Source organism: Polyodon spathula, chromosome 10 (assembly GCF_017654505.1).
Source record: "Polyodon spathula isolate WHYD16114869_AA chromosome 10, ASM1765450v1, whole genome shotgun sequence".
In the NCBI taxonomy this organism is placed as follows: Eukaryota; Metazoa; Chordata; class Actinopteri; order Acipenseriformes; family Polyodontidae; genus Polyodon; species Polyodon spathula.
In genome coordinates this window covers 41,347,140-41,360,006 of record NC_054543.1, presented here as the reverse complement: position 1 = coordinate 41,360,006, position 12,867 = coordinate 41,347,140, and the positions used below count along the sequence as shown (strand labels likewise).

Below are 12,867 nucleotides of genomic sequence, written 5' to 3'. Positions count from 1 at the left end.
TTCCCTTTTTCATTTGTGTCATATATATATATATATATATATATATATATATATATATATATATATATATATATATATATATATATATATATATATATATATAGTCCAATAAAAGGTATCACATCTCCTTCTCTTTGTCTATCATTTCTGGACTAATACGGCTACCATTTCATCTATCTACAATTACCCCAAAAACCCTAAATTAAAAAAAAAAAAGAAAACCACAGGGAACAGTAACAAGTCTGGCAGTTGTAAACACTCAGAAATTACAAGCACTCGGACAACCTGTTTTTGAAGTCTTTACTGAAACACTAATTGGATCTTGGGGGTGTTTTCAGTACTATTTATAACTTGCTTCAACCATAATTTGATTTTGAATATCAAAAGACTTTAAATATAATATTAATAAAAATCACAATTTTGACAACTTTTAAAATGCCCTGCAATTTCAATGAACGAATTACGACTGTATCATAAATGAAAAGAACATGGCAACTGTATAAACTAAAAAATAGTGTTAACTACAATATTTTATTTTTCAGGAGCTGGTATAGATACTGGTGTAGATTTTAACAGATCCAGTGATTTTTCTAAATTATTATTTACATGTTTTTCTCCTACATTTCAATGCAGTTAGAAGCAATAATTTGATGGAGAATATCTTTCCCAGCTTCCTAGAAAACCAGCACGAGACTGTTCCCTATGCACACATGTTATTAACTGCTATTTTACAAGCAGCCATGACCTTCTTTTACTTTGCAAGTTGCAAAAAAACTTGATAAACTCAAAAACATTTTTAGATGGAATACATTTTTAATCTTTGGTTTTATTAAACATACAGATATATTCATGCTAACATGCTTTTTGGTTCTCTCATGCAATGCAGAAACACAAAATCGTATCTTGATATCAAACAGCTAACAGAATATGTTGTTATAATGTTTTACTATTTATTAACTGATCTCTTAATAGCAAAACAATGTGCTCATCTGTAAATGCCAATATGCTTCAACATATTATGTGATTAACATATATGCAAATCAAAAAGATATTAACTGAAAAAAACAAAAACACTTTGGGTAATAAATGAGAACCCATTAGTCTTATCTTTATGAAAGTTAAACAGTGTATTCCATGTGTAATTACAAATAAGTGAGTTATGCCAATTAGGGAATATTTGCATATGGTTTCGAGGTTTAACAAAAATAAATAAATACAATGTGGCAAAGAACATTCAACAGACCCAGTAAATCACTTAATCACTACAAATCCCAGTTGTGGTAATCCAATTTAAAAAATGTTACTTGCATTTTACTATGCTATAGTTTAATTGTTATAAAAACAATTTTACTCCTGAAACAACTATGAAAACTTTTAAACTGTGGTACCACAGCCCACCTCAGTGTGTTTCTATGTTACCTCTACAAATCAGATTGCAGCCTAAATCGGTGGAGCCACTCAATATTAGACTGAGCAGAATGTAAGATTCAGCTGGAAATGTCAGTATTAATGTACATTTTTGAAACAATATGATCCTTTATGTAGACCAGCAGTCTTTTCAACAGATATTTAAAAAAGTCTGGCATTGTGTAGCATGGCAATGCATTTTGTTGACAAATAAATTGTGTATAACTGGGTTTAATTCCTCCCTTGTCTGTAACAGGTGAATTAGTTGAGTGGCAAAACCTGTCTGAAAGATGGACGATTAAGTGTCACTTCCTTTTCTGAAACCATTATTATCTAGTGGCTTTAGATTTGACATGGAAATCTGTGTGTGCTGGATTATACCATAATGAACAGAATATTCAGTCTGTTAACAGAAATAGTTTTGTTTTCAAACAGACAACCACATCAGTAACAGTACTTGATGTTGAAATCCAGCAGGATAAAGACAGATCAAAGCAGTAAAAACAAGGAAGACCCACACTTTCTCAATAATGTAATCCTTTGCAAAAACCTGTGAGGTCTTTTGCAATCCCAGTAACAATATTTTTCTGTTTAGTGGTCAGAGAAAATCCACTGGAAATGAACACCATGAACCAGCATTTTACAGCAAGTTCTTCAACACTGTTGAACAGGGTTGACAACAGAAGCCCACAGAGTTCTGTGTAAAACCTACTAAAAACCAATGTGGATTTTGCTCTTCAAATTCGATTTATCATTAATTGTCTTACTTACATGTCTTACTTTTTTCAGTAATGCACACACAATCATTTTGTTCACTGTTTTATACAAAACTTTCAATTTCATGTTACTGAAGCTGTGTACGGACAAATTAAGACATATATCACCTATTTGGGTCCAGAGATAAAACATTCATATTCAGATGCTAACAAACACTTAAGTAAGAAATATAGTCAAACATTTTGGCTAATGTCTTCATCAGTGTTTTGGGTTCTGCAGCATTGATGCATGGTTTCTTACATATACTAAATGAATAAAATCTGGTCATAATATATGGTTTCTTAGGAGGCTGTGTGGTTCAGTGGTTAAAGAAAAGGGCTTGTAACCTGGTCCCCTGTTCAAATCCCAGTTCTCTCACTGGCTCTGAGAAAGTCACTTAACCTCCTTGTGCGCCGTCTTTCAAGTGAGACGTAGTTGTAAGTGACTCTGCAGCGGATGCACAGTTAACACACCTTAGTCTCTGTAAGTTGCCTAGGTTAAAGGTGTCTGCTAAATAAACCAATAATAATAATACTATGCAAAGTTAATAAAATATGGTCATAATATGCTGTTTAACAGATATCACAACATACTTTTTCACCTATTTTGGTACAGCAGTCTCCGACTAAGAGAACACTCCTTGGGAAAAAAGTGAAGCATTCTCTTAGCCAAAGTGTTCTCTAAGACAGAGTTGACCACCAGACCCAATATGAGTCAATAAATATATAAATATGTATTACTTGTCACGATGCACATGCATCAACATATGAAATTAATAGAATAAGAGAAAAGCAATATGCAAATGTATGTTAATAAACTATAATATAAACAGTCAAACTAAATTAACGCAGCACCCCTACACACGTTAAAAAATGCAGCAGATCTAGATAAATTATGAACACATGCACAAAATTATTTAACAGAATGGTGAAGCAACTCATCAGAACGGAAAACACCAATTTGGGAAAGGAATCAATTTCACCACAAGGTTGTTCTCTTAGCCAAAGTGTTCTCTTAGTATTTGCCTGTAACATCTTTCAAATGTCTCATGTTATTCACATTTTAAATGCTAATTATGTTGTATAAATATTTAAAGGTATATTTTCTATATATAAAGCTTCCAAACAGAAAAATGTCCACCCACACATGAAAGTGAGACCTTGTGATTTTGCAATATGTCTTCATTTTGTTTGCACTAAATGTCTGGCTGGAAGTCTAGGAGTCTGGTTATAGGTAGAAGCTACGTCATTAACCTTTTTTTATTAAAAATCTGAGCTGCAGTTTCAGAAAGGAAACAGATGCCAAACAAATAGAAAATATGCTTTTTTGTAACTGGAATTGTTAACAAATCGATCAAGGCTGAGTTTATAAATATAAAACACTTACACCCATATGTAATGTGCTTTAGTATGGAAGTGTATACCAGTGATGCTTATAAGGATAATGACCTGGTAGTTTATTAAAATTCTTGGCAGTCACCCAACCAAATTGTGAGTAATTAATCAAGTTTTGGGACAACATTGCCTCTGTGGGACAGCTTTCTTTTTAAAATTGTATGCATTTATTTATCTATTCAGAGATACCAGGATATATTGACACCAGGATATATTTGAATGGGGTGAAACAGGCAACATATACCCTGCTAAATGATATATATGTCTTAACACTGCTTTACTTGTAGGAGGGTATTCTGTGTGATAATGTTAACTATTTGATATTCAATTATGGTCATTCCGTCATGAATTGAAACTACTAGCTGAATGTTTATGGAGCACCGTCAGTGTTCAACAAATGAGGACTACCAACCATCGAATGTGAGTGGGTTGTTTAGAGGTATCTTCTAGAGAGAAATAATCACAGATCTCAATGAAGGCTGATGGAGTATTCTGTTTCTATAACAAGTACAATATATGCAAATTACACAAGTTCCCTACCCGTGTTCTTAGGAACACATTTCCTAAATATACATACTAGGCTTTAATTTACACAAAAAGCCTGACTGATTGTATTAATCCTTGCAAATTAACATTATTTTAAAAAAATTAAACAAACTTACCCTGATCCACTACAAATCGTAGCTTCTGTATTGTGGCCAAGTTACCACTTACTCTGTAAATGCCATCAGTTTCCAGACCTGAAAAAATAAATACATAACCAAGTAAGTAATAGCTCAACTAAATGTTTCAATTAAATATTTTGCATACCAAACCTACAAACTGTAAAATATATTACTAAGTTATTCGACCATGCAGCATTTATACTAAATTTGTAGCATCCACAAGTGTATAGCAGGAATACCCTGTAATTCAGGGAGTGTATTTATTGAAAATGTCCTCTCCATTATGTATACAAGTATTTCATTGCAGATATACCATACCCACAGGACATGTGTGTGTTTTCACAATATAGACTTGAGGCACAGTCATTTTTGACTTGATGCAGTCATGTTTACATTGGCTTTAAACAGACAAGGCATACAAATAATGCAATATTCCATAATAGACAGGTTCTGCATTGTAGAGGTGTCACAAAGACAGCCAAGTGGGCGGTGTCAGAACCAGGAAGGAATGAAATATACAAAGACGATGATGTGAAATGAAATGATGATGGCGCTGGCTGGCGCCGGTTTATTGTAAAATAAAAGGGTTTAACAAACAAAAGACAGGACACGGCACTTCGCGCCAAAATAAACAGACAAACAAAACGAATAGACATGGACAAAACACAGAGTGGACGAACGCTACACAAACAATTGAGATTTATAGTTACACTTATCTATCTCTTTCTCTCTCTCTCTCCCGTTCTCCACTCCCGAACACCCAACCACCAGTATGTGACAACGTGCATCTATATATACTGTTGTGCTGGGATTCAATTACTAATTATTCACTTGAATCCCAGCACGTAAGTTAATAAAGTGCAATTCCCCGTGCTCACATATTATTACATTTTACTTGCACGTGAAGTGCTGTGCAATCCTCGTGCCTAAATACACATATACATTTTAAACACTCGTGTTACACAGACCTGTTTATATCCCATGTACCAATGTCTATACACCAACATTTAAACACACCACACACAACACATAACAGATAATATACACAGGGGTGGGCACTTTGTCACATATACCCCCTCCTGTGCAAAGCACACATGGCCTCAATGGCCACCTCCCCCCTTAAAAGCCCAAAAGTCCCGCCCAAAGTCCTTGGCCAGGACCGGAGGCTTCCAGGGGCCCACAGGTCGTAATGCTGTCAGCAGCAATGCTGACAGCGGGGTAGCATTCTCCTGCCAGGGTAGTCCTAGCAGCGGAAAGGCTGCTTGGGGTGTGGTCTCCTGACCTTCCCCCTTCTTCGGCGCCGGCAGCTTTCCTTGGTGGGGCTTCAACCACAGTTCTTCCTCCAGGGAAGAAACTGCAGAGGGAGCAGGTCTCCGGACCTCCCCCACGATCTCCGGCAGCGAAACTGCTGCGGGGGTTGGCGGTCTCCAGACCTCCTCCCCCTTCTCCGGCAGCGAAACTGCTGCTGGGGTTGGTGGTCTCCAGACCTCCTCCCCCTTCTTCGTGGCCGGCAGCTCCCCGTCGTGGGGTTCCGGCCCCAGTACTTCCGGCTGTGATGCGGAGCGGCGGGCAACCCCAGGCGATGCAGAGCGGCGGGCAACCCCAGGCGATGCAGAGCGGCGGGCAACCCCAGGCGATGCAGAGGCATCCTTGGGCGAAGCGAGGCTGGCATCCTTGGGCGAAGCGAGGCTGGCATCCTTGGGCGAAGCGAGGCTGGCATCCTTGGGCGAAGCGAGGCTGGCATCCTTGGGCGAAGCGAGGCTGGCAGTCAGGACAAGCTGGGGTGCGGGTGTTGGCCCTCTTTTCGGCCACTGCGGCCGGGAGGTTCTTCCCCGTGCTTCCCTCAGCAGCCTATACAAGGGCTGCTGAGGACCGCCAGCATCTAGTCCTGGTCCAGGGAGAGGCAGCTCCTGTTCCTCTCCCCCTGATGGAGGTGGAGGCAAAGGAAGCTCCAGCTCCTCTCCTCGTGATGGTGGGAGAAGTGCTACCAGCAGGCATTCACCCTCTGCTGGTGGGGGAAGTGATACCAGCAGGCAGTCACCCTCTGCTGGTGGGGGAAGTGATACCAGCAGGCAGTCACCCTCTGCTGGTGGGGGAAGTGATACCAGCAGGCAGTCACCCTCTGCTGGTGGACGGGGACCCAGCAGGCATTCACCCTCTGCTGGGGGACGGGGACCCAGCAGGCATTCACCCTCTGCTGGTGGAGGAGGCAGAGGCAGCTCCTGCTGCTCTGTTCCTGCCGATGGAGGTGGCGGAGGCAGAGGCAGCTCCTGCTGCTCTGCGCCTGCCGGTGGAGGTGGCGGAGGCAGAGGCAGCTCCTGCTGCTCTGCGCCTGCCGGTGGAGGTGGCGGAGGCAGAGGCAGCTCCTGCTGCTCTGCGCCTGCCGGTGGAGGTGGCGGAGGCAGAGGCAGCTCCTGCTGCTCTGCGCCTGCCGGTGGAGGTGGCGGAGACAGAAGCAGCTCCTGCTGCTCTGCTCCTGCCCATGGAGGTGGGAGCGGCGTGTAGTCTCCTGGTGGTGGAGGTGGGAGCGGCATGTAGTCTCCCCTTGTTACAGGGGACTGGTGCGGCTCTCCCTCACTTGCAGGAGACTGGTGCGGCTCTGGAGACAGCGGCGGGACCTCTGCCTTCCTCTTCTGTGGCAGTTCCTCCTCTCCCTCTTGGTAGGGGCAGCGGAAGGGACAGTTGGCAAAGAGATGGTCCTGGTTGCAGAGGAGGCGCCCCGGCAAGGACTGGTTACATCTCCAGGGATGTCTGGCCCTTAGGCGGCACTCCTCCTCCCTGTCCCTCACCTCTTTATCCTAGACGACGATTTAGACGGCCAAGTGGGCGGCGTCAGAACCAGGAAGGAATGAAATATACAAAGACGATGATGTGAAATGAAATGATGATGGCGCTGGCTGGTGCCGGTTTATTGTAAAATAAAAGGGTTTAACAAACAAAAGACAGGACACGGCACTTTGCGCCAAAATAAACAGACAAACAAAACGAATAGACACGGACAAAACACAGAGTGGACGAACGCTACACAAACAATTGAGATTTATAGTTACACTTATCTATCTCTATCTCTTTCTCTCTCTCTCTCTCTCTCTCTCCCGTTCTCCACTCCCGAACATCCAACCGCCAATATGTGACAACGTGCATCTATATATACTGTTGTGCTGGGATTCAATTACTAATTATTCACTTGAATCCCAGCACGTGAGTTAATAAAGTGCAATTCCCCATGCTCACATATTATTACATTTTACTTGCATGTGAAGTGCTGTGCAATCCTCGTGCCTAAATACACATATACATTTTAAACACTCGTGTTACACAGACACGTTTATATCCCGTGTACCAATGTCTATACACCAACATTTAAACACACCACACGCAACACATAACAGATAATATACACCAGGGTGGGCACTTTGTCACAAGAGGCTACACCATTTATTTCAATAGGGATTTGGTTAGGACCCCAAAATTCTGCCAAAATAGAATGGAGAGCAGCAGGATTAGACAGGTTTTAATGCATTGTGAATTTATGTTTTAATACCAACACTCATCCCACCTTAGCTAGGGCAAGTGCACAGAATTTAGATTAAATCTGCCCTGTGTCTTTCACCTCTGGAGGCCTGGGTTTGAATCAAGTCACACGTGAAACTTGACCCTCAGAATTCAGCTAATGTGGCAGTCCCATGATTGAATTGAAGGGGTGTTCAGAGCAGAATTTAGGTGCTTGCAGAGCTACAAGGTGGGGATATTGTTCCTCACTTTCAATATTCCTACATTCACAGACACCAAACAAAAAGGAAAAAAATAGACATAAAAGCAATACATTTCATTACACTTCATGAATTCATAATTTTATAATTTCAGCACAAATTACTCATAATAAAAATAGTCAAGACAACACAACTGAAAAATAAACTCCTGAAGCTTGAGACATGGTTTGAGTTATACCCCAAACTGTGCTGGAATCACAGACTGACTTTGGACCTAGTGCTGTGGTTGAATTAACATTCCACCTGGATCAATTCCAATACGACGGCAGTAGAAGCTGATCAGAAAATTGCTACAATTACAACGTTCACGTGCCATTGAATCTCCGTTCCAAGAACATGGGGAGCTCTAGCCAAACCAGACCAAAAAGAGTTGGCAGAGTTGTTCATCCTTTCATTGACCACATGGCCCTCTTTAGATTGGAAGCATTTTATTATTAAGGACATTAACTGTGGCTCAGTATAATTTAGCTGAGAATTTTTTTCTCCTGATCCTTATTTTTATAAATAAAATTAGAAGATGTGAGACTGGTGAACTGCACTGTGGTTTTACAACAAAACTGTAAAGAATATTTTGTATGTGTTTCACTAAGAAAAAAATAAGGATGAGAAAGTTACAAACCCTACCCACAATATACATTCAAATAACACCCACAAAACCAGATGGAAGCTTTCTTATGTCAATCTTTCCATCCAAATGATGGGATGTACAGTATCACCCCCTTTAAAGTAGTCCAGTGTTTTAATCAGTTTCTGTCTGTCTCTACTGTATATTTATGATTAGAACACTTGGCTGCAATTCAGATGCCTATATGCCCAAATAAACCCTTTTTGGTTAGTGGATTAAAGGACTTCTATGGAAAATAGACATGCCACTGGTAATACCTCAAAATTTTACAGAAGACTCTCCTCTATAATCTTCATTGTTTAGGCTTGGCCCGTTAATATTTATATCAAAAGGCACAATGAAAATTGTGAAAGTCAAAATGGTTAAAGGTGTAACAAAACAATGACTTCAAAGAAAAGCACTGCACTTGCTTCATAATTTTTCTACTTTTTCTGGGTTGATTAAGAATGTGGGAATTTTGATTCCTAAAGACGCCCAGCCTCTTGAATATTCTTGGCTAGGCTTGAGAAGTACAGGCCTCAGATTACAGTCTGGGTAACTGAAAGGGGATCTTTTTGAAACACATTTCTCACTCATCACAGAGTCAATGGGGAAAACCTTTTTTTCAAGTATTTAAGCAAAACACTTGCAAATGCTTTAAGGAATCACAAGAAATTAATTTCCTTTTGAAAAAAAAAATGAAAGAAAGATGTATTCCACATGATACGCCTTCCTGTCATCTGCTTACCATGAGTTAGCATGCTATTTATAGTTTCAGATCTATTTGATGGTTATCCAACAATGTTCAGGTGATTCTGATTAAGTAAACTGTTGATTAAAGGCTGTCTCCGATAAGAACAGTAAAGAAAAAGTCTTTTGAAGAAAATAAAAAGAAACCATTTCCCATTAAATATTCAGTTTGGTTACTTATACACATTGTAGCTGGTTTCTGGCCTACTTTAATTTAATTCAATTGATTCTAAAGTTTCACTATTTTAATAAACAATGGTATGTTTTTCATGCAAGTCTTAAAACATTTATAGAAATCTAGATTTTTTTATTTATTAAATATGTTTGTCAGTATTTTTGTCATTTGCAAATGTGGAAAGTTACAGTAAAATGCAAACCGGTGGGGTTTGAATTTACCTATGTAGTTCAAGGTTGAATGGAACACCTATTTAATTCAGAACTTAATGGTAGGAATAGGGCTGTGGACTGTTTAATTGTATAGTTGGCTAAGAGACAGCTCTGAACTGGAATGGACTGAAATAGCCACAAGTGAGGACCACTGATCTAATGTAAAGGGGCTAATAGGTCCAGTGGGTTAACAATCGTCTTTCACCCAGGAAACCTAAATTTGAATCCAGATTAATCTGTAACAAAATTCAATGTGTTTGGTGGTCTCAACAAAAAGAACACAACACATTTAGTCAATTTGACAGAGTGTACCCTATTTAGACTCGATGCCATTCGCATCATTCACAGTCACATTTTGACATGCAGTGAATAAGTATTATATAGGTTGTGCAAATAGGGTATTACCTATGCATTGTATAATGACACATTTGCCCAGCATCTGATGTTTGTAAAATTATGCAAATCATATTTATACTCTGAAAAATATTTAAATGTTTGTTCTGGTAAATTACAGTTTTTAATCCTTCAGAGATTAATATACTGCTAAAATTATACAAGTCACTGTTAGACTAAGACACTAAAAGGAAATGGTTAAGGGTATAACTTTAGTACATATTTCAGGTCACAGTGATTTTACCAAAAGATAACTAATTGTTCTAAGTAAACATTCCACTAAAACCACAAAAGGAATCCATTACACAAACATATAATTCATACTCATTTTTAGTGGGTTGTAAACAGTTTGGAATGGACACAAAATGGGATAGGAATCAAAGTGAACATTTTGTAATGAAAAAAGTGTTTGCCTCAAAAGGTCAGTCTCTCTGCCTGGCAAACTATGTGGAAAAGCCTGGGAAAATGCTGATCACACATGCAGTGAGGGAATTTTAAAGCCAACAACCTCAACGGTTTTTTAAACAGACATCGGAACCTGGAACTGGATCCTGTCAAACGAAAATGTCAACAGAGAAGAAAAAAAAACAGCTGCTGAAAGATATAACTGAGAAAGATAAGACTTCATTAAGAATGGATCTTCTCCAAATGGGAACAGGTCTCCTGCCAAGATCTTATTGTTGACCCAACCACTTAGATATGTTATTAGATATGGATCAAACAATAGCTACGTTTACAATTAAAAGAAATGTTGTCACACTATTGTCAAGCTGTCAAAGTATACAATTTTAGTTTACCTTGCTTTTTAGCAGGATACAATGTGTTTATGCATAATTTGAATGTACGTATAAAATATAATCTGCCAATTTCACAGAACACTTTACATGAGTCAACTTATCACGTGGTCTATTTTCTGGAATGCAGAAAAGAAAATAAACACATTGTATAAATCCTGTAAAGGCTTAACATGAGAAAAGCAGCTTTTTGTTAAAAACATGTCTTCTTGATACATCATGTATAAAAGAATATAAAAGTACAGTTTGGCAAAAAAAAAAAAAAAAAAAACTTAAGAAAAAATAATAGTAATTAACCTTTTCTTAAAAGTCCTTGACTGCTGCTATCAATGCTGGCAGCTGCATGTTCATGGATTAGTTACTCAGAGGAGACACAATCAATATCCTTTCTGCACTTATATATTTGTTGGTAATAAATATATTTGTATTTAATGTTTCACATTTTAAAGGCTATTATAGGACACTGCAATATTTTACGTTTTGCAAAAGAAAGATGGAATCGTTAAATAATATGCTCAAAAGGAGATGCTCCATATATAAGAAAACAAGTACAACTTTCCAGCAGAAATAACATTAATTCAGCGTGACAACCTACAAACTTTAGACTGTATCCACATCAACACTGATACAGCTCACACACGCTAAAACCAATCATTTCTTAACAGATATTTTGTTTACAGTGACAGACATGCAGATTAATAGGGTGGTAACACTTCCTGTTATCCCCTTAGTCATGTTCCTGACCTGTTTTGTTCCAGTAGGATTATCCCTTGGATTATTTAGATTCTTTCTCAGCGTGTACTTTACTGCCCTACATATTATGTAACACTGTCTTTGATGATTTGGCATATCCAAATTACAGGAACAAATCATACATTTTACCACTGTTTTCTCTCCAAATAGAAATGCACCTGACCTCTACAACACACATACTGACAACTACCTGCTCTCATCTGGTATCTGGCCAGCAGGGGTCACTGTGGCGTGGTGCGGTGAACCAGCCCTGACAATCACCTGCGAATGTATACAGGCCAATACAGTGCTCCTGTTGGGCTCTCGGTCACATGACTTACCCCACACTCCATGCAGCAATGCCTTTTCTTGGTGAGCCTATCTTGGATTCTGTTTTTATTTTAAAAACACGTTATGAAAAGGAACATTTCTGTGAGGTCCTTTTTGGGATTTATAAAATGTATAGGGGCTTATTTTCATTTTAAGTTTACTTATTTTCATACTTGGTCTTAAAGCACTTTGGACTAAAATAAAAGTGTTTAGTTTAAAATGTATTTTTCTGTACATTAGTAGAGCGGGTTACATTTTCAATGCTCTCCTCATTATGTATTATGGAGAGTCTTGACTTTAATGATTGTTTTCAAGTATTAACTAATATAAGAATATATACTAATTACTAGCACCAGGGTAATCCCATATTTGTGGAATTCCCTTCATTTTGACCGACTCTAAACCTAACTCTGAACCTAAACAGTTTATAGGGAAGCTTGTGCTACACCACTAAACATGTCTCTACACTTGGAATCACTCACCTGTCGATTATTCTTCTGATTTCTTATTGATTTTTTTAAGTATCTTTAGTTAGTTGAATTGCATACATCATCTTTTTTTATTTTATTTTATTTTTTCCGTTAACAATGTCTGATAAGAGCAATTGACAAAACGAAACCTAAGCTGTGAACTCTGTCACATGATGAGGGGCTTAACTTCAGGCGATAGTAGATCCTGCTAGGAGTACCACATACATACACTGAATATGTCATTGGAAAGCCCCGAGTCTGTACTTTAAAACAAGCCAGGTAGGTGTCTGAGTAATATACGCATAGTCACTGGGCTATTAAATAAATAATTGCATTAGTACAATATAACGGGTCATTTTTGTAAAACTATATTATCTGGCTGAAGAGTCAAGAACATAACCCCAATTTAAAA

The 12,867-nt window shown here is 38.6% G+C and overlaps 1 protein-coding gene across 6 annotated transcripts in view; it reads right to left on the bottom strand.

Moving 5' to 3' along the window:
* LOC121322319 (rho GTPase-activating protein 15-like) overlaps positions 1-12,867 on the bottom strand; it is a 211,872-nt gene that overhangs the window by 102,935 nt on the left and 96,070 nt on the right. For all 6 annotated transcript variants that reach the window (XM_041262122.1, XM_041262121.1, XM_041262123.1 and 3 more), the window contains exon 12: positions 4,220-4,297. In XM_041262122.1, the coding sequence (XP_041118056.1) occupies positions 4,220-4,297 (78 nt within the window). The remainder of the gene's footprint in view (positions 1-4,219; positions 4,298-12,867) is intronic.